Source organism: Augochlora pura, chromosome 7 (genome assembly GCF_028453695.1).
Source record: "Augochlora pura isolate Apur16 chromosome 7, APUR_v2.2.1, whole genome shotgun sequence".
Lineage (NCBI taxonomy): Eukaryota > Metazoa > Arthropoda > Insecta > Hymenoptera > Halictidae > Augochlora > Augochlora pura.
Genome location: NC_135778.1, coordinates 40,077,076 through 40,098,965, shown reverse-complemented (window position 1 = coordinate 40,098,965; position 21,890 = coordinate 40,077,076). Strand labels below are relative to the sequence as shown.

Genomic DNA, 21,890 nt, shown 5'->3' with positions numbered 1-21,890 from the left:
GCGGCCACGATTTACACCGAAGCATTCAATTCGAATTGACCTGACCCCGCGACTATGACGGAACGCGCGGGTCCAATCGATAACCGACTGTCCCAATGTGACTAACGTCTGTCGGCCGGATTCTCTCGTCAAATTCGATCGGTCGGTGAACGTTAATTCTTTGCACTCGAATGGTGACTATATGGCAGCAATAAAATTGACCTATCGCATCGCAAGATAAATTTTATAGTAACAAAGTTTAAAATTGAACTATCGAAACTGTATAAAAGCGCATAATAATAGCACACTATATTACATACAATGGGAATACTATAGACTAGGAAAATTATATCAAAGTTACACTTAAAATCTCTTCGAGTGGAAAGGATTAATTTCGCGCGTTAACAATGTATTCGTCGGAGTAGTCCGCGCCCCGGAAGAAACTTCTCCCAGGAAGATTAAATAGACCGGGAGACACCGGAGGTCTCGTGTCCGCATCGATCATCTCTACCCTACGGTACCGGAAACCATACGAGCGGTAACAAGATTTTCAGGCGAACGAGCGTGTTACAGAAATTGCTCGGCCGGGTAAATGCTATCGGTTACATAAAGCACTCCGATTAATTACGCTGGATCAACGACTGCTCCGACGGCGCACGGCGGTCGCATACTTAAGAACGCTTGACAAACGGCGCAACGTTTCCAACGCGTGTTCCCTCCGGTAATTCTTTACTATCTTCAATTTTTTTTCTGTTATTGTTAAAGTAAAATCGTTGCAGAATTATCATTTTTCACGAATTTATATCGAAACGATTTTACGTCGAAAATTACAATTTTAACATATGTAATCTTTAATAACGATAAAAAAATTGAAACAGTCACTATATAACAAACAGAGTACCTATTTACTACGCAAAAACATTCGCAAGGTGTCTCGTTAAAGCATCGATTCCCTTCAAACCGCGCCGTAGCAGTGTCGCGTAATTTCCAGAAAGGCGAGCAAATTGCAGAATTTTAATTTTCTCGGTTCCCTCGAAAGAGTTATTCCGCGAAGTAATCCGTGTACAGATGGGATTCGTTTAAAAGATTTCGAGAGCGTGGTTCAAATGAAACGTGCGCAATTAAATATTCCGGGATCCGCGGCTCGTCGGTGGACAACCGTGGAGAAAAAAAAAAGTGCGCTGGCTTTAAATCCAGTCCCGCGACAACGGTGGGCTCAGTTCTACGGTGGTAATTAATTAGATATTTGTTAAGGAAGCGGCTCGGCTAGATACGCCTCGTGATTCCACGGTCAAAGGAAAATAAAGTACAATTAAATTTCCGGGCTTTGACGGCAGAACGAGAATCTCATATCGCGCAATATCTTCACAACTTCGAGAGGGGTCGCAATATCTCCGAGAGGCCTTCGAGGAGAACGGTATCCAAATCCTTTTAGGCATCGGTGCACGCGCTGTTTCAATTTAACTCTCGTTTATACGCTCGATTTTCATTTCTAGCTCTATGCACGTTTGATTATCGCATAATCACGTTCACGGCGACCGAAGGCTAAAACCAGGCAAAGTGTTTTTAATCTTGAACTTCCCCGTGATAGAAATCCTCTCGCGCAGACCGTGGCCGCGTTTCCTCCTTTTTACGACGGGACATTACTTTCACATTTGACCCGTTTGTCTTCCCTTTGTGCCGCATAAGCTTAACCGCAATCATATTTTCACGTTGCGCCGTGTGCGGCTCGAACGGTGCTCGAGACCTTTATCCACCGCGGCAAACTTGATTCAACATTGGCAACGTGCATTGGAAGGCTCTAGAAAGAAAAATCCGTCTTACGAGATTCGAAGAAGGGGTTAAATATTTTACCGATCAACAATCTCGCGAGAGTTCGTCGGAATTTCCGCCACGGAGTGTTCTCTCGGGCGTGGAGGGATGCCGTTTCGAAGGGTATCGTCGAAGGAAACGCGGATCTTCAAACTCTGTTCCGTTTACAAGTGGGTCACTAGCGTCTGCACGTGATATTAATGTACCGGGCTATCGCCGGAGTCCCCCCCTGTGCAGAAGAAATATTGCATTCCGCGTCTTTTTCGAACCGGGTCGAACTTAGGCTCGGAAGGGTCGAGCTACGCCAGATTTCGAGAACTCGTTGTTATCCTACGGATGATATGCAATGGAGACGTTGTTCCTTGTGAATAATGGACGGCTTTTCTTTCTTTCACTCCATTTGAAACTGTCTGTAAAATAATTTTGACTATCAGCATAATTAATTAAAAAAGAAAAACAAAAATAGAACGGCGTCAAATCGTTGAGTAATCTTTTACGAAATCAGATTGCAAATGATTGCAAAGATGTTTGATGCTTCTTTAAACGGGTTCCAGGAAATTATTGTACAAGTAATCAACACGAGTACGGTATTTATTAATGACCAATCGGAAGAGCCACATGTTTGCCGAGGAAAATTAAACGGAGCCCGTTTGTTTACTCGCCAACATCTTCGCGGAAATCGCATCGCTGAAACATTATAAGGAGGCGGTTCAAATGCAAATGCGAGGGAGGTTAATCAAAGCCCGCAAGTCGCGGGAGTCTAGCACTCCTGCTAACCGGCAACGAGGTAACCGCGATAGTAAATAATTCTCGGATAGTTTGGAACTTTCCGGGAGAAACGAGTAATTAAACGTTTTCAAAATTCTCTCGACGCTGATCGTTATTTAAAATCTGTCTGTGGATGAAACTAATCTGCCAAATGGTACTTTGTGTTTCCTGAGAAAGTTGGTTCGCTCGCTAACGCATGTACTGTTTAGGTTATGATGCGAGATTGCCGGATTAAATTCTAACACTCGCAGGCGGATTTGTCGACGTTCCGCGCCGCGACTTGGGCAACATAAGGGATCAAGCGACTATAATATACACATGTGTACAATGTGCTACGGGTCGTTCTGTTCTGCCGAATTCGAAATTCGATTAAGCGCAGGAAGCTATTGTTTCGATTCGATGAAATTGCTTCCAAAGAATTCGATAGCTTGAAGAGGATCGTTTCAGTAGAAATAGCTCAAATGGCGTACGATCAGGCCCGCGGGGAAACTGTTTTCGATGTCTCCGGAGGATAAGGCTTTCAACCGTCTCCCGTTTCAGAACGTTTCTGCCACTGTGTATTACTCTCGTCTCTCTCTCCTTCTACAATTTCCAGTCTTGCTACACTAGACTTGCCCGGTTGTTCTACAAATAGGTTGCGAATCAATAGACTGGCATACCACCGAAACCGTAGATATAGCAATGATGAATACCTACTGTCATCGCACACCGAGAATCTTAGCGCGAATCCGCATTTTTATTTACCATTTTGTCATTACGATTATCGACTGGAAGATTCATATAATTATCGACTAGAAGATTATCTATTAGCGTAACCGATGATTCCGGACATCGAAGTATATTACTGAAACACAAAAAGCAATCATTACTTATTCCATAAATTACAATCATTCAAATTGTTAAGTAAATCAGAAAATAGGGATCAATGTTAGTTAAATTCAATGATCCAAAAATGGATCATCTTTGAAAAGAATATAACCTATTTCTAAAAAATTCAAATTTCTCCCACAAAATCGCCTTTCCTCCTGCTATTAAAATAATGGAATGGATAAAGAATGGAACACGTGTCGTTCGAAAGGGTAATATAAATACAGACGCTGAGTGATAGAACGATGCCTGCGTCGTTGCGATTGTTTTCTGTAATTATAAAAAGAAGGTAATGTATAATTGGAACAGGACGTGAAAGGTCAGTGCATGCACGGACGCTGGAAAATTCAAGCTAAATGCAGCATGAATGAGTTGTCGAGGACTGTAGTTGTGTCACTCACCTTAAAAGAGCATCAACAATTTATCTCGTGTGATCGATATTGGATTAACGAGGGGAGTATGCGGAGTGTTCCTAAACGGTTCAAGAACGGTAAAATCTTTTCATGAAAGACTGTGAATTTTTATTAAGAAATGCTGTCTTGTTACCAGTGTAACTTCGGTAAACATATATCGTTTGCATTCTTTTGAATGTTGTTGACCAGCAAATATTTTCAATTGTCGGCATTATAGGGGCATCGTTGCATAGACAAACCTCCCACTCCTACTTCAAGGCGATCACCGAAGCGATGGAGACGCGGCTTGTGGCAAAAAACTGACCTACGCATCGCGTCAACGCAGGCGCATTACACCGCTTCGGTTCGTGGACCGTTCAGGGGTAGCACGAACGCGAAGGAGACCCCTATGACGCCGGCAAATGGAAACACCGTGCTGGCTAATGCAATTGCACAGACATCGGTCGCTGCATTGGCTTAAATCACGTTTAATAATTAACTTCGATATATAGAATTGATTGAAACTATCTGTTTATTGTACAAAGTAGCAACAGACCACTAGGAAGGAAGAATTAACGTCTGTTAACAAACGAATTAATTTACATATGAAATCGATACGAGTTTTGCGTAAAAGTATAAAATACGCGACGTCAGTAAGCGATAATACGTTCTAAATGAATTTTAAAAAAATGACGGAAAGTCGATCAACTTCAACGATACTGTTTTTAAAACTGACGTTGAATCAAGTTAAAAAAGCAGCAATTCAATAAAAGTTACGTTAATTCGCGTTTATAATATAAATATATTTTTGCACGTTCAATGACTCCCGAGATCATTTTCCTTATCGTGATTCTCATTCTATCCACGACCGAATCGTGTTCCCTAAAATGTCGCGAGAATTGTATATTTCATATGTAAATTCACTCTTACAAAAAGGTATATATGCAATCAACAGTGAAAGTGTACATCTCGTGTGTTTCACCGGTTGTCTCAGCCCGTGCGTAACATTTATTCACTTTCACTACCGCCACCGCCGCCCCTGTCAGAGCTCGAATGACGAGAACCAACGTCGCTCCCGGACACTGACTTTCTAGATTCTGGAGTGGCGGATCTGAAACACAAAAAGCCATGATCTTTAGAAGCGAGTCACATTATCAAAGCCTTCATTTTAAAAAAACACTTCGCAAACTACAGGAAATTTGTTTTCAATTTATTTCAACATTCGCAGATAAATTACTAATATGACAAAAATATCTTTAAAAGTACTTTACCTTGCTGATCCACTAGGGCTGCGGCTGCGAGAGCCAGATTTCGACCTTGATCCGGAACGTGATCGTGATCTAGACCTCGAGACAGATTTAGATTTCGATCGACTTCTGGATCTACGTTCATCCGGCGAACCACTCCTCGACCTCGACCTGGACGTTGCTTTTCTGGAGCCGCTGCGTGACCTTGATCTTGATCGGCTATGTTTAGATCCTGACCTTGATCTTGCCTGTGATCCACTTTTTCGTGAACCACTGCGGGATCGCGATCGCGACTGACTCTTTCTTGAGCCAGACCTCGATCTGGAGCCTGACCTTGAACGTGACCCGCTCTTTGCCGAGCCTGATCTCGATCTCGATCGGCTTTTCGATCGAGACGGACTCCTAGATTTCGATCCAGATCGAGATCTGGAACGCGATCGAGAACGCGAACGAGAACGCGATCCCGACCGTGATCGTGATCGCGATCGTGACCGTGATCGTGACCGTGATCGCGATCGCGATCTTGATCGTGAACTGCTTCTGGATCGACTCCTGGATTTTGAACGACTTCTAGAACGAGACCGTGATGCTCGAGATCCTTCGGAATCTGAAGCAATTCTCCTACTTCCGCGTGCACGACCTTCATTTCCGCTCTCGCCCCTGGAAAGTAAGTTACGGATGTACTAAATCATTTTGATCACATTGACCATGTTACGTCACTTGGAATCCAACTTACCCGCTAGCAATTTTAAGACCTCCTGTATCACTGTCGGATTCGCTCGTCGATATTGTTTCCTTCGACAATGGCATCTTACCCTTCGTAGTCTCGGCAGTGCTTTTACGAAACTTGTCTTTTTTACCTGTTCCCATCTTTCTCCCACGTTTCGGCTTGACACGATCACTCTCAGAACCTAAACACATAATTTTTTTATTTATTAAAAAATAATCTTAGCATAATGAAGATTGTTTAAAACGATATCTTACCGCTTTCTCCGCTACCCATGTCTCTCTTGCGCTTCCCTTTACCCTTGCTTTTCTTCTCTTTACGTTCGCCGCTACCTTTCCTTTTGCGCGGTTTCTTTTCTCTTGGAGTTTCCTCTCTTCCTTCTTCTCTTCCCGAACCACCGCTGTCGCTAATATACTGATCCGTGCGTACTTTCTTCCCTTTCCTTCCAGACTTCTCCGACGGCATTTCTCCGAATACCAGTACATTTTTCGTTTTCTCAACGTATTCTTGTCGCTTCTGCAACATCTCTTCCTCTTTCTGTCTACGCAATTCCTCGAGTTTCCGTTGCTCTTCCGTTTGGCGCATCTTGAATGCTTGTCTGAAAGTGTTTTTAGAATTGTTAACACACTTCGATGTGACTAATTAAAATATTTTACTTTGTTATTGTTATTACCGTTCTTCTTCCTGCTTCCTCCTCAGCATCTTTTCTTCCTCGTCCAACCTCCTAGCTCGAGCAACGTGATACTGTGCTTGCGACAGCAGGTCCTGACACCTCCTGGCTTCCGCTTCCGCAAGCTGCTCCATTCTGTCTCCATGCGCCGACAGATATTGAAAATATTTATGCGAGAGCCCTAATTCATGAACCGCTTGAAGTACAGTAGTCAAAGTTGACTTTTCGTCTTTTAATATCTGCGTTGCTAGACGCTGAAGTACAAGCGCAATATTGTACAATAAAACCGTGTCTTGTGGGGCAACCCTGCGCGCCTGCGATAAAATATAACTTGTTTGTTTATTCCTTAAAAAGACATCCAAAGTACTGCAACGGAAGATTGTTTTTTTGCTTACCTTCAACAGCGTCAATTTTGCTTCCTTTAATTTACCCGCTTTGAAGTAAGCTCTGCCGAGGTATTGAAGGACTTCAACGTGATGGTATTTGTAAAATTTACGGAGGCAATTCTCATACTGTAAAATAATATTTATAAAGTAGGGCAATCGTCTTCGAATCGATTTGTAAGATCGAACATATGTAGTTACCATTTGAATGGCGCTGACAAATTGTTTTTGCTCTACATAAATGTGCGCGATGTTTAACCAAACGTCACAGAAGTCTGCGGTCGCCTCTCGCACCTGAGCGAAAATATCTCTGGCTTCGTTCACGCAGCCTTTATGCGCCAATACCGCTCCAATCCCGTTCGCCGCCCAAATATTTTTTGGATCATTCCGCAAAACCTAAAAGTACCATGTACAAACTGTACCAAGCGCAAATACCGGATTAGAAATTACAAAAAAAATTAGTGACTCCAATACCTGTTTATACATAGCCAATGCTCTGTCTTGATGGCGTTTCTCCCGATCCTTGTCTTTTCCACTTTGATGTAGAGTTTGTAACCAAATATTGCCCAAGGCGATTAGCGAATAAGCATCCGTACTGGTCGTAGGATTCTTCAAGATTCTTTCGAATTTCTTTTGACCAGGGCCCCATTCCATCTTAGCCAAATGCAAATTTCCTAAAAGCGACCAAGCGTCCGGATGCTCGTTGTTGATCCTCAAAGCGTCTTTGAACCAATCGGATGCTTCATAGATTTGTCCTTTATCACGTGCCATACAACCAAGGCGTAAGTAACAATCTACATAATTCGGATGCTCCTTTAAAATGTCTTTATACAACTTCTCCGCTTTGTCGAAAACACATAAAGCTTCGTTCAGTCGCGCTAAATTGTACGTTGTTGTAACCGCGATAGAATTATAATATACAGAATCGTGTAAGGCATCGGCTTTGGAACGCGCCAGCGATTCTTCCAAATTTTTTCTAGCTTCTTCTAAATTTCCAAGTCTGAAACATATATAAACATTTTATATACAAGCGACATAGAAAGTAGAATCTTTAATTAAACGTGGGTTGCACACCTATAATGTAGAGCTCCAACATTGTTTAGAATTTCAGGTGGTATGTCTGCTTGAACCTTTTCTTTTAAAATTCTAGTTGCAGTACCATATGCATTTAAGGCTGCATTAAGGTCACTTTGTTCTAATATCTGAGCCAACTCGATCCATGCTTCGACATCGTCAGGAAATTGTTCCGTAACTTTGCGAAGATGATTTTTGGCAATATCACGTTTTGATTGTGAACTCGAATTTGCATACAGCGATCCAAGAATTTTCATCGTCTCATAATTGCCCGGTTGAGCTTTCAACACTTTTTCGAAACATTGGGCAGCCTGCAATTACAATAGAAGTTTTTAGAACTATTCAATTCTCTACCGAATCAATTGAGATTTAATACGAATCAATATAGTATACATACATTTTCTGCATCACCTCGATAAACATACATTTGACCTAAACCAAAGTGTGGTAATACAAACACTGGAGGCGCAAATTGTGTTGCCTGATAGTAATACTGAAATGCTTGATCATAATCACCCTGAAACATAGTAAACGATTATACAGAAAGTCATTCGAAGATACTTAGATAAGTATTACGTTAAAAAAGTTTACCTGAACGTGAAAAGCTCTGGCCAATTGGTAACAACTTTCTGCTCGCATAGCTTCATTTTCTGTGTTGTGGAAGGCATGAAGTGCCAGATGTTGCACTTTGTTGTAATCCTTTTTAAAGAAAAAATGATTTGCCAAATGGTTCAATACCATAGGATTTGTTGAATCAATTGTATACGCTTTCGACAACATTTGCACTCCAGTTCTGATACTGTCCGGCTGTTGTTGATTTAATTTTAAGACAGAGAGCCCAACCAATGCTCCGACACATTGTCCATCTAATTGCAGAGCTCTCTCAAAGGCCAAACGTGCTTTCTCTTGGTTATTCAATTTCATAAAACAATGTCCCATTCCGAGCCGCACAGCGGCTGGACAATTGGGATTTGTTCTCAATGCTTTCTTGTAGAATGCAAGCGCACCACGGTAATCCTTTTTGTTAAATGCTATACAAGCTTTACCGAGTAAAGACGGGATATTATTTGGAGACTGATTGAGTACAAAATTGAATTGAGCATCAGCTTGATCCATTTTATCCCCTTCCAAGAGGCAAAAATAAGCTCGGCCGAGTAAATGATTCTGAAACATAAATTACATTTATACGAGAACTGTCAATATTTTTAATCATCTGCTGTATCAATAAAAACAATGCATACCTGGTCATACATAATGATCTTATCAGCGGTTGTGTATAATAATGTGGCTTTTGTAAATAGATCTCTCTTTTTGTCCTTATTTTTCTCTCTGTTGGCTTCTTGGACATAGTATGCCGCCAACATGTCCAACGCGCGCATTTGATCCTTTTCATAGTCGCGATAGTCAATATTTGCATCGATCCGAGAAGACTCAAGTATTTTAATAAAATCTTCAATTTTGTGTTGCTTATAATATTCGAGCTGCAATAAAAAATAACGTGCAGTTTAAGTATCGTAAGGTTTCTACGACAGCTGTTAGAGCCATGATACAGATACATACGGCCAAATTGACCCAGATATTAAGCTGGGCATGTTCTTGGCGGAGAATTCCAAGAACTTCATCTCCTTCTGGTAACTGATCGAGGTAGAGCTCTATTACCTAACAAAATACAATGATATCATTAAAGAAAGAAAGAAGGCTACAGAAATAAACACAATTTATTGACAAAATTACTGACACTTTAATACGTATGTTACAAATAATGTGCATACTACAAACAATTTGTTTAAAGTAACAATAAGACAAGATTTTTAACAATAAAATAAGATTCTCAATTCGACCAACACAAATAAAACAATCAGATTACAAAACAAAACTATATATATGTATGTGTATACATAGATATATATGTATATATATTTATATATATGTATGAGTAACAGTGTGCACAGTTATATCGTATATACGACGCTTTATTGCACAAGAATTCCGTGCGAGGTTAGGTACACTAAAACATCTTATCACGATCGCCGGACAAATTTCATGTTTCACCAATTGCAAACGTAATAGGACACGCATTACTTTCGTACAGTATCTTAAAAAATAGTGAATTCGAGGGTTGGAAACAACAATATTCACCTCGTCCGTATCACGAAGCGGAATCTCTATGGAACCCGCCATTGCGGCATCGTCACTGATTTTCATGACAGCATGGCCAACAGATGTCCCATTACAGTAACCTTCGCCGTACCGTGCCGTTTCTTGTATCTTCTCAATCCGAGCACTTCTATCCCCACCATTTCAATGCGCATCCAGCTGCGCGCAGTTGGTTTGGAAAGAGTACGAAGGTAATCGAGAGAGACAGAACGAAACCAGCGGGCTTTATAGTGTGAGTGTCGCTACGTTACTCGCTAAAACTGTGAGGGCAGCACCGCTTAGCTACAAAAGGTTAACCAATCAGAGAAAAGCAGTTTCTGTACCTTGTTTCAAATTTCTGAGCTCTTCGCCCCCGGCATGGCTTAGTATAGCAAAACGCTACTGTAAATAAATGCATAGACGAAACCAGATTGTCCACGCCCGGGTTTTCGGCGCGTACGAAATAGTGCTGCCATCATAGGCAACGTGGAACCACAATTAATGCGACTACTACAGGTACTATAGGATCTACGTTGCCGTCGGCGAACGAGAATCGACGTATTAAAAAACTCTGCTTTGCCGACAGCAAACGAATAACGAAAGCTTTCGTTTTACTTAAATATTCGCTATCAGCGACGAACACGAATCCCCGTCTTATCCAAACATGCGTTGCGAACGGCTAATTATAAATCATCTTTTATAGAAATCTATCATACCAACGGCAAATGTTAAATAGAAGTGTATATGTTTGGTTTAAGGTAAGACGGCCTAGATGTCTCATTCGCGTGATCCCCGTTCCCTTTCTAAAGCAACTGCGCGAAGATGAATGCGCGGTAAAATGGTGGGAAAAAAAGCGTTCTTGAATTGGGAGAAGGAAAAACTTTTGAATCGAGATGCGACTGTATTTCTTTTCATATAGATCATTGCAAGTTTAAAAGATTTATAATATATATTTTTAAATATATTAGACGTACATATTTATGACTATGCATATTTCATTTTAATTACAATATTTGTAACGAAAAAGCCTCTATTAATTTCGCATCGACAGACGATCGGAATCGAACACAAAATCAAAAATTCCTTTCGGCTAACGCTGATGCATGCACGTGCATATAACGCGATGCACATTATGTAAAAAGTAATTCAATGGGAGGGGCAGTAATAATAAAGCGTGACGCTAAGATGGCAGCACTGAGGACCGAGCGTACATCAACTGGGGATGTAAATTACAGGATTTAAAAGTATCAATTCCTACATATTTTTTTCATTCACTAAACATTGACAAATGAATCAAAAACCGAATACCCGTTTCGAAAAATACCGGGCGATTAGAAGCTAACAGATGACCGCTGAATGTATGGGCGTACGATGAATTATTTGAATAATTCAATAGTTGGTGGAGTGACTAGTGATTCTGGCCTCCAATTGAACAATGTCGAGGTATTATATACTAAAGTGCAAAGGGTTTACATTAAGCCGCAGCATAAAGAAGAACGTCAACGCGAACTTCGTGTTAACGTTGAAGTTCATGCCGGTATCAGTCCTGTTTGTCGCAAGGTAACATTTCGTTCGGTTACGTTAACCTAAAATAATAATATAAATTTACACGATCTCTATACGTTTGTATTCCATTTTACTCGAATGGAAGCGACGTTAGACTCACCGTATTGTTATCGATCGATTGATATTCTGTTTCTTTTTAAAAAGATCTCACGTAGATATCTAATAGAATAGAGTATTGTAGATTAACAATTCTGTGTTTATATTACAGAGTTTGTGTGTTTTGTTAGCAGATGATGACGATCCCTGCTTTCTGTACTCGTTATTCATCACAGAAGAAGATTTTAAAGTGTTAAAGTCCCAGCAGGGATTGTTGGTGGATTTTGATAATTTTGCGACTCAATTAATATGTTTGTTAGAGCAATGTCAAATGCCGTCGGCGAATTTGTCAAAAACTCCGCCGAAATTTTTGTTGTTGTTAGCAGAAGAGAACGGAGAATGGATATTAAAATTAGTTGAAACGAACAATTTCAAGCATCTGTGCCATTTGAGTCTGAACGTGTCGCCGGCGAGCGATTCGGATTTGAAAACTCATATGGCTATGAAGATCAAGCAATTGAAAGAAAATGTTCTGCAGCAAAATAGAAATACGGTGACGCTTGAAGCGAGATTGTCTGATTTAACGAATAAGGTGGAAACGAAAACGAAAGAGTTAGAACAATTGCAACACAAATGTAACTTAGAAAGAAATCAGATACAATTATCGTCGAGCGAGCAAATAAATCTTGAGAAAGATAGGTATGTAAAGCTATACAATATCTTATTGTATATGTTTATTAAATGTATGTGAAAATGTTATTGATATTTTACAGATTCGCTAAAGCTCGATTGGAATGGCAATGTCAAAGCGAGAAAGAAAAGTTAGAGGTAGAACGTAGACACACGGAAATTGTAAAAGAACTGCATACAGAACTTGCGGAACTACGTACACAAAATTCAACGTACAGAGATAAGATATCACTTCTCGAAGCAACGAATGTAGAACAAATAAAGCTGCAACAAAACCTTGAGAAAGAACTTAGCGTGACGCAAAGAGATTTAAGTGTATTGAAGAAGCAAAATTCCAAATTAGATACGGACTACCATGAGCAAGATAAAAGTGTAAACAGTTTGAGAACTAGAGTTGCTGTACTCGAGCAAGAATTAAAAGATAAAGGGATACTTATCGGTAAACATACGGAGATGCTAAAAACCGCGAAAGAACAGAAACAACATTTGGAGGATCTCTTGGCTGATAAGGAAGGGCAGTTACAAAGAAAACAAAACTCTTTGCGGAACTTGAGCGATGAGTTGGTGAAGGCTAATGAAATACTGACAAAATTACAGAATGAACTCGCTTCTACTAAATCTAAATTGAAATTAAGAACAAGTATAGCGCTTGAGCAAGAACGGTTGTTAGATACTAAACAAAAAGAGGTCGGCCAGTTTGAAAATAAAATGGAAAACTTGGTTAAAGAAGCAAAAAACGCGAAAACAGAGGCAGAAAATTTGAAAGAGCAACTTAAAGTTTTGCAAAACCAATTAGAAGAAAAAGAAAAAATGATCAAAAATAATGACAATGGTAAGAAACTATTTTTTTGGTTATTGGTATAAATATTTTAATACATGTTATCTTAAAGAATTACTTTTATCATGTATTGTTTAAAGTTTTTCTTTTAAGGAATTATATCAAATAATTGTGATGTGTGTTACAGTTATCAATTGGTTAAATCGGCGATTAGCAGACAATCAGTCTCCGTTACAAAATGCTAATGTAACAGCTCCAATTACTGTACCTTCGTCAGTTCAGCTTACTCTGCCGAGAACAAATAAATTAATTACAAATAAATATGAAACACGTACTCCCGCACCTACTACGATACAGTCGAATATGTTGTCTGGACTGCCAATGAGGAATCCAATTGTTCAAAATCCAAATATTAATCAAACGACACGCATGTCCGCACGATCAATGGGTGTTGGTATCACTGATAATACAACGGGTATAACGACATTTAATAAAAGTGGCCAAATATCAAGTACCAGTACTCCTATGGAAAGAATTAATTCGTTAAATAAATTATCCGGAAATATTGCGGGCTCGTCTTCGATGCCAGCTGTTATAGAAAATAATAATTCATGCTTGCCATCAAATGGTACAAAAGCAAAAAGTTCAAGTACTACGTTACAGGGCGGATTAAGAAGAGGTGGTTTGTCGGACAAACCAATTTTGCCATCCGCGTATTTTCCTAAAACTTTACATTGATCAAAGATCTGAATAGATGTTCAAAGTTTTGTTATTTGTCACAGAAAGAAACGCTGCATGTTGAAACAGCATTTCGAATTAAATTGGCGTTATGTCAATCTTGATGATAAAAAAAGAAACAGTACAAAATAGTTACTCAACTGAAAAGTATTATTAAATGAAAGTTCAGATTTCAAGTTACAAGATATTGTTGTAAATTTATATCTATATATATAAGGAAATAAGTATCCGTATTATTTTCTTATATTGCAAGGATTTTTAAAAAAGTGTGTTTGCATCCACAAATATTTTCATTATGACTGTTTAGGTGTGTTGAATGAAAATGAGTAATTGAATTGCGTGTTTGTGAGAAGCATCTATTTGTATAAACATTTACCATTCACAGCCTTCATTCAAGAAACGATACAGTATTCTGTATTTTTCTGCATAATATACGTCAGTTCATAAAGTATTAACATTTGTAAAACATATCAGAAAGTGATACACGCGTGACAAATATTTTCAAAATTGCTTTCCACGTCAGTGTAAATTCTTAATAATTGCTTCATTGTTACATAACGTTTATCCTAAATCAGACTGTAACAGAGTGCCAACATCGATTCAATTAATGTTTCAACTCTTTCCTAAATTAACTCGTATATTATTACTCATAATGTTGTTATATCTCATAAAATCATAATTTCGTGAATAGGTACCTGGAAAAATCTTAGTAGACACTGAAGATTATGTAAATATTATTTTTTATATATGTTTTATAAGCATAAAAATTAAACTTAAAAGTAATAAACGAAAGTATTAAATAATTAGTATTAAGAGAATCAATGTGCCTTATAATACAAGTTAGACTAGAAAAGTTATTCTCATAATAAAAATTTCATGACATTCTCTTAGAATTAATGTATAATTTTTTATGTATTGCAACACATAAAATATTATAATTCTAAACGAATTAATATAAATAACATAAATTAGTAAAAATAATATTATGTATTTATATTATATAAGATAATTCTGTTAAAGTGTTTTATATTTTGCCAGTCTTAATATGATATATACATATATATATTGTATTTTTAGTATCATAATTTAGAATTATTTATTAATTAAATCAAAATCGTAGTACAAATGAAATTACTAAAAAATGAATTTTAGATGCTGTATGGTTTCCAAAAATTTTAAGGAAAATGTAAATATATGAGAAGCATGTATTATTGATAAACCAAAACTATGTATTCTATAAGAATTTCTTTATGGTTTATCTCATAATTTTTTCACGATTCATTTCTAGTCTATAAGGTACTTTACACGCATTCATTTACTTCAGTAACACAATGATGTACTTTATTATGGAAAACACATTTTGCATATACTGGTTACCATCTAGTAGTATATGTAGTAAAAATATACATTGTTAAGCAATTGCAAAATATTTGTTTTAACAAAGTTTAATTGATAAACATATAACTATCTTAACGTAATGAGAGTCAGTATATACAAATTCCAATTTTTATTTACAATTTAGTACATTAAAACCAATAGGTTTAGTATATATACAAGCATGATACAAGGATATCGTTTACAAAGCGCGGTGATTCTTTTACATTTCAGAAATATAACAGTATTAAGCATAGCAAATACAAAATAATTTCACGAATGTTTGGTCAATATATTTTACTATCTTTTGTACATAATATTTTAATAAAATATATATTATATAGCATTCGTATTGTCTACGAATTTAAAAATCAACTACCTTAAAAATAAGAAGCAGTTTTTATAATAAGTAGAAACAATGAAATTGTAAATTAAGCAATATATAAGAAAGATATTGCTCTAGTAAATTAGTAAAATATGGCCTAAGAATTTCTTTATGCATACACACATATATTTCATGGAACATAATATTTGCGTTAGTAAATAATTGAGATTATACAAATCATAACATGGATTTATATAATTGAATGATTTATTTGTCCCATTTTTAATTTTTGAATATGTTATATTGTTTTGGATTGTAAAGCAAACCAATAGTTAGAAAATATAATATCATTTTGGTTCTTTTTCACTTTAGTCCATTATTCAGTTACGAAACAGTGTGCAAAAATATACGCTACAATTTAAAAAAAAAATACTAATTAAAATGAAAGTAGAAATCAATTAAATAATTAATTTTAAAGAAAAGCAATACTGCACACATTTTTGGACAAAAACGTGTAAATTTTTTAAAGTGTACTTATTCACTTGCATTAACTTTTAATGCACTATCCATTGTTATATCTGTACAGCCCACATCTAAGAGTGGAAGATCTATTCGTTTGCGTCTGCGTTCACATCTTGGACATGGTTTACGTGCATTTAAACATTCAATATGAAATACTGCATTACAGGCTCCACACTAAAAATCACACAACGAATAATTAATTAATAAATGAATTTTTGTCCTTTATTGGTGACATTAATAATTGACTTCGACTTACTCTATATGTAGATTCAATGTCAAAAGGATATATAACTTTTGGATTATTACAAATTTCGCATATGAACCCCTTTTGACTGCAAAGCCAACAATTTAAGACATGATTTCTTGCAAATTCTACAACCTTCTGCAGTTGTTGTGCAAGAGTTCCATTGGTTATGTCAAGCAGATCAGAGATAGAGTACTGATGTACGTGTTCGTACAAATAGTCTCTGGGTGCAACTTTCTTTTGCAGAGATTCAATAACAGGTTCGCGGCATGTGAATAAATAAGCTCTTAATAAATTCAGTTGGATTCTTAACGATTGTAGTTGAGCCATGTTGTCCACAGCCATATAAATTTGTGGATTCAAGATTTTCAAATCCAGTAACACTGAACAATCTTGTAAATATGTTGCAGCTTTATTGCAAACAGGGTAATGCTTCAAATCCCAATTATAAATTACTTTTGATGGAATAATGCAGTCATTTGATGACATACAATTAGAGCAATAATAATGTCCTGAATATGCACAAACATATGCTTTTGAAAATGTCATACCAATCGCATGACCACAATCAAAACAAGAATAATTTTGTACATCTAAACCTTTTTCTCTTGGAAGTTTTCCCACTTGTTCATCAAAATTTATTTCAACCTGAAAACGATAAAAATGACAATTTATGCAAATTCTGCTTATTTTTATGGTATTAGGTGTGTATGATAAAAATATGGTTGATATTTAGTAAAGTTATACCTTATTTTCTGATTGAGCTTTGCTTCCATTATCAACTGCTTCTTTTTTGAGATACTTTTCTAAAAATTCTTGAAGATTCGGCGTCGATGTGCTGCCAACAATTTGATAACTTTGAACAATTGATTCATATGTAGCACCATCAGCTGGTGTACGCGGTGCATCTGCTACAGAATCATACGATATTATGGAGGAAGTTAAAGATGACTGGCAATCTTCAAACGATGTTGACCATCCTAATTTTCTAATTAAAGAATTTCCTACTGTAGTTACAGCAGCCTCCTGTGATGTTTCATGATTTTCTAATGTATGGTCAATTCCCGAATCTTCGGTATCAGGTATTGCATTGGTTCCTACATCTCTAGTATTTGTACTAGTATTATTCAAAATTTCTTTTTCTTCTCCTAATTCTTGTAAATTTGGTTCTTCTACCTCTTCTATTTTCACAGGTAAAATATTACTTGGTGGACTTGTTGTATCTTCTATATCACTATTCGTTGCATGTTCTATACCATTATTTATTGAACATTGGATACCGATGTTCTTTGAATTGTCTATATCAATATTTTTTGAATTATCTATACCAGTAGTTTTTGAATTATCCGTACCAACATTTTTGGAACGTTCTTTAACAATATTCTTTGAACGTTCTTTACCACTATTTTTCGAACGTTCTCTACCACTATTGTTCGAACTGTCTATGCCACTATCTCCTGTCTCTGTGGTGGCCAATATAATTTTTAAAGCTTCATCCTCTGTGATAGAACCTATGGTGTTAAGCACAGACTGTGACGAATTAAAAGATCCTAAGCTGCCAATAGAACTAGCCGTTTCAACTTCGTCCATATTTTCACCGTCAGCTGTAGTTATTGTTTTCGCGATGTCAACTGCACTTTGTACAGGACAAGATTTCATTGGCGGCGACCATATACCTGCTAGTAGAAGCGGCGTAGTGGACCAGTAATTTAGAAGGCTTCCATTGCAGGCAATTTTAAATTGGATGTGGCCAATAGTTTCGATTAATCTCTGAACTACTTCCAAAAGATCTAAATCTCTCATGAACGCGTAAGGATTGTAATAAGGCTTCAGAGCTGAATTGTCTTTCTTGATCGAACCAAAGTAGCTAGCCAACAGACCTTCGTTTAACGCTAATCGTATCCATGCTCTGCAATATCCAACTTCCGTATTGATCTGACTGAAGGCTTGTATTTGATCTATGATCTGCCGATGAGAGAAAACTAACAGCGGGCCCCAAAAGCTTGGCTGAGGCATGGCGTCTATGTCTGGACCACTTAAAACCGCTGTTACACGATTCAAAAGACTGTTTTTCAAGCCGTGTAGAAAAATTGCTTCCAAGATCGAACATAGCGTCATAATTTCTTCGCAATTGCCAATCATGCCATCCTCTGCGCCCGGTGCACCTTCCAGCTCCATCACACTGACGTTTAACTGCTTTTGCAGCGATTGCTTGACCAACACATTCCTCTTATTACTCATAGAGTTGACGGTCTTCAAAAACGAATTCATTTTTCCGAATTTGTCGTGACAAAGGAGATCTAGTCGTGTTATTGTAATTTATTCTTTCAAGCATCTTCGCTTTTCGAATAAAACGAGAGTTACCTGAACGTCCTAAGGTAACTCAATGGGACTATTGTCAAATGTAACTCGACGCAGCAGATATTAGATAAATTAAATCTGCGCGACTCGAGCATTACGTTGATACTGACAAAGAAACAAGGAAGTATCCCAAGACGAAATATAAATCATAGCGTGATAAGAAATGTGGTTGAACTTCGAACCAGTTGTAATGCATTCCAACGCTATCTCTTCCTCTTGTTGTATGTATGTATATGCGAAATAGGTTATTCCATCTTGTAAAAACAAAACACTGTAAACGACCTCCTTTATACCATAAATTTCTATTTCATAGTCTACGCTACGAATCAAATTCGGCAAGACATTTCCTTTTCTTGCTCTCCTGTTTCTCGATAAATATGTATTTTTGATCCGATAAAACTTTAATTCACTACCACTCGAAACATGATTTATCACTGTTTTCGTCACCGACAAACGTTCGCATGCAATATCCTAATACGTATCGGAACGATAGATCGCGCCTGGATCGCACTGTAATGCATATCTGTGCATCAGCAGGTGATACATTTGACACGTTTCTCATTGTTTAGAATTGCTATCGACCTTTTACAAGGACAATTATATTTGCTGACATATTAGTGTAATTAATATGCTGCAAGCTTGCATAATATTGAATAAATTTTATAAAACATAACAAAGAAATCAGGATTACGTTCCTTTACTATTTTTGTACTAGGTACACCAGTATGAATCGACCCTAGGGACGACAAATGATCTATAAATGATTTACTAACGATAGTAATACTTACACATAGTATTCTTACACATTTTATTAATCATTCATAATTGTCTGATTTTATATATTACATTCATTAATACTGTTATTCATGCAACATACTTTTGATTTCAAAAACTTCATGTACATTCCTAATGATCCTCGATATGTTGCGCGTTTTTTAAATTGATTAGAAAAACTGATCAATGAAAAATATTCTAACCGTACTAACTTTTATTAATCTCTTTCAAATATTATTTTTCTTCTTACAACACACGATTTAAGTGAACAACGACAAATTAGATTATTTAAATACATCTGTCAAAAATATCAATTCATTTATTCATTTTGAATTGCGTAAAGAAAATAATCGTGTACGCAATGTATAAAATATATTCTATGAATTCATCGTGCCACATGTATTTAAATTTTGTGTCAATGCCAACTAACAATAAGATTGATAATGGTTACATTAATATTGTGTCATATGCCACGAGCTCATCTTTAAACTTAGTTTGCGCGCTAATTTATGTATTGCGTACAGTTTGTGTCCAAAAGAAATCTTTTAACGAACGAAATAAATTTGTCTTTGTAAAATAGACTGTAGCCTATTAGAACAGAAATTCCTGTTATATTATTATATAAACGTATTTTGATCTTAATCGAGTGTACAAGAAAAAATACATTTATATCTGACACGTTTCTGCAAACGACTACGAAAACGTGTAACACTGTAACGACAAACCGTATTGAATCTATTGTTCAAGCATAAAAGTTTGATCGTGCCCGCCATTCCCATTGGTACACCTTGCCATTGAAAGCAGGCAGACTCTCGGGGAATTCTGATCGTGTGTCAAACAGTTACGAAATGTAAAACGGTTCATGAAGCACATGAACGGTCGTTGCTTTAGATTCTATAACCATGTCCTTTCTTCCTATACCGTTCCTATATTTAGATGTGCACTTAGCGCATCTCAAATGTTGAAACAGGTATATCTTGTGTGAATGACCGAATACGCATGATGGGACGATGCGTGTTCCCCGTTTGACGGCGGTAGAGTTCTGGTATATAGGAGTCGCAAGAGGGAAAGGGAAAGCGCGACAGAAGCGAACGAGCGGAAAGGAGCAAGTAGATTGAACACGGGGACAACGAAGCAAATAGTAGAATCAGGGCCGTACGATCGTTGCCAATGACCGCCACCCCTCTCATTAAACGTTTAATCAAATTCTAAACTTCGACTTCTACCATTAAATGCATCACCAAACAATTTACAATTTTGAAAATCTGAATAATTTGTTATCTATTTTCATCGAACAGTAGTAAATTAATTCAATAAGAAGAATTTATTCTACCTCGAATCTCAAGCGTTCAGACCTGGTTTGGACGGAACGTCTGAGAAAATTTAGTAAAATTATAATTTATTCGATACCTAGACGACCATGAGAATAAATGCATCGGTATTCCAAGTCAGGTTACATCCGTTCTGTATGCAAAGGAACGATGCACCCATGGTTGAACTTCCCTTTTACACGATATCAAAAAAACAATGAGCTTTCTCACGTTTCGTCGGTGTATAGAACACACTGTACTCTTTGAAGTACATTCAAATATGCAGTCAGCATAAGAAATAATATAAAACTGCATTTCATTAATCAAATGGATCGATTATTTTTATTTTCAAGTGGCAGTACTGAAAATTATAATTCGAAATTAATTATTTCAAATAGTTATTATTAGACTGGGGATTTTCTGCATTTGCATCAAATCTGATTAGGTCGAAAACAAAACCACACAAATATTAAAAGAATTTAAGAATATTTGCATACTACGTGCACCTTATTAAAGTTATTAAAAGGCAAAACACGCATCCATCTGGCATTCTTACAATCCTCGCAAGTTATTTATTATTAGAAAATTGTTATTTTATATAAAAATCCGCAGTCTAGTTATAACTGATCGTAATCTGCATAATTATGAACTCAAAGTAACTTTTACATTGTCATAGATATAAGCGAAATATATAAACAAAAATTTAATAAAATATTATATTCGTATATTTTTATTATCCGTTAATTTTTCATTAAGTTATGCCTTTAATACAGAATATCTCAGCTAAAGGAGTGCTGTGAATAAGTAACTCTTAAATCTTCACTGATATTTTATCAAAACTCGAAACACGAACTATATTCGTATATTTCTACTTTTTGGTATTTCAAATACACAAATACGATGTTTCGTTAAGTATTTGTTTAAATATCACAGAGAATGTAAAAGCAACGTAGCGTCTATAATTATTCAAACCGTTGTAATTCCGATGTCAACAAAAATTTGTCAAGTTTCGGTGAGAAGTACCCCCGCGTCGAGCGCGTCGCCGGCCCTGCGCACTCAGGTGGTGGATGTGGTGGGGGGGGACTAGAGAGAACCGAGGGTGTCGGTCGTTGGGCCG

General features: G+C 37.0%; 3 protein-coding genes across 5 annotated transcripts; 1 reads left to right on the top strand and 2 right to left on the bottom strand.

Annotated features, from left to right (window-relative positions):
- Nucleotides 1-4,290: 4,290 nt before the first annotated feature.
- Nucleotides 4,291-10,143, bottom strand: Ctr9 (RNA polymerase-associated protein Ctr9). The gene is made up of 14 exons (XM_078186246.1): nt 10,059-10,143; nt 9,480-9,578; nt 9,161-9,400; nt 8,511-9,083; nt 8,317-8,436; nt 7,920-8,230; nt 7,320-7,845; nt 7,047-7,241; nt 6,858-6,974; nt 6,466-6,776; nt 6,050-6,390; nt 5,802-5,976; nt 5,090-5,725; nt 4,291-4,929 (listed from the first exon to the last, which is right to left on the bottom strand). The coding sequence occupies exons 1-14, from the start codon at nt 10,122-10,124 to the stop codon at nt 4,827-4,829; spliced, it is 3,813 nt and encodes a 1,270-aa protein (XP_078042372.1). The 5' UTR covers nt 10,125-10,143; the 3' UTR covers nt 4,291-4,826.
- A 1,096-nt stretch (nt 10,144-11,239) lies between these two features.
- On the top strand, nt 11,240-14,796 carry Sas-6 (Spindle assembly abnormal 6). Of its 3 annotated transcripts, none has more exons than XM_078186958.1 (4): nt 11,240-11,615; nt 11,852-12,356; nt 12,431-13,179; nt 13,313-14,796. In XM_078186958.1, exons 2-4 carry the CDS (start codon nt 11,989-11,991, stop codon nt 13,861-13,863), a joined length of 1,668 nt encoding a protein of 555 aa, XP_078043084.1. In that variant the 5' UTR covers nt 11,240-11,615; nt 11,852-11,988; the 3' UTR covers nt 13,864-14,796. The 3 variants fall into 3 exon arrangements, with proteins under 3 accessions (XP_078043084.1, XP_078043083.1, XP_078043082.1); XM_078186957.1 differs by having other exon boundaries at nt 11,849-12,356; XM_078186956.1 differs by having other exon boundaries at nt 11,830-12,356.
- A 559-nt stretch (nt 14,797-15,355) lies between these two features.
- On the bottom strand, nt 15,356-19,132 carry Plekhm1 (Pleckstrin homology and RUN domain containing M1). Its single transcript, XM_078186421.1, has 3 exons — nt 17,076-19,132; nt 16,341-16,976; nt 15,356-16,258 (listed from the first exon to the last, which is right to left on the bottom strand). Exons 1-3 carry the CDS (start codon nt 18,597-18,599, stop codon nt 16,097-16,099), a joined length of 2,322 nt encoding a protein of 773 aa, XP_078042547.1. The 5' UTR covers nt 18,600-19,132; the 3' UTR covers nt 15,356-16,096.
- Between the last annotated feature and the right edge of the window lie 2,758 nt (nt 19,133-21,890).

Bases quoted from the DNA above. Each gene is read 5' to 3' on its own strand.
- Plekhm1 (XM_078186421.1), bottom strand. From the start codon at position 18,599: ATGAATTCGTTTTTGAAGACCGTCAACTCTATGAGTAATAAGAGGAAT. The intron at 16,977-17,075 runs GTATAACTTTAC...TATCGTTTTCAG, and splicing joins AAGCTCAATCAGAAAATAAG to GTTGAAATAAATTTTGATGA. The intron at 16,259-16,340 runs GTAAGTCGAAGT...TGTGATTTTTAG, and splicing joins ACATTGAATCTACATATAGA to TGTGGAGCCTGTAATGCAGT.
- Sas-6 (XM_078186956.1), top strand. From the start codon at position 11,412: ATGTATGGGCGTACGATGAATTATTTGAATAATTCAATAGTTGGTGGA. The intron at 12,357-12,430 runs GTATGTAAAGCT...GATATTTTACAG, and splicing joins ATAAATCTTGAGAAAGATAG to ATTCGCTAAAGCTCGATTGG. The intron at 13,180-13,312 runs GTAAGAAACTAT...TGTGTGTTACAG, and splicing joins GATCAAAAATAATGACAATG to TTATCAATTGGTTAAATCGG.
- Ctr9 (XM_078186246.1), bottom strand. From the start codon at position 10,124: ATGAAAATCAGTGACGATGCCGCAATGGCGGGTTCCATAGAGATTCCG. The intron at 8,437-8,510 runs GTAAACTTTTTT...ACTATGTTTCAG, and splicing joins CCAGAGCTTTTCACGTTCAG to GGTGATTATGATCAAGCATT. The intron at 7,846-7,919 runs GTGTGCAACCCA...TATATGTTTCAG, and splicing joins GTTGGAGCTCTACATTATAG to ACTTGGAAATTTAGAAGAAG.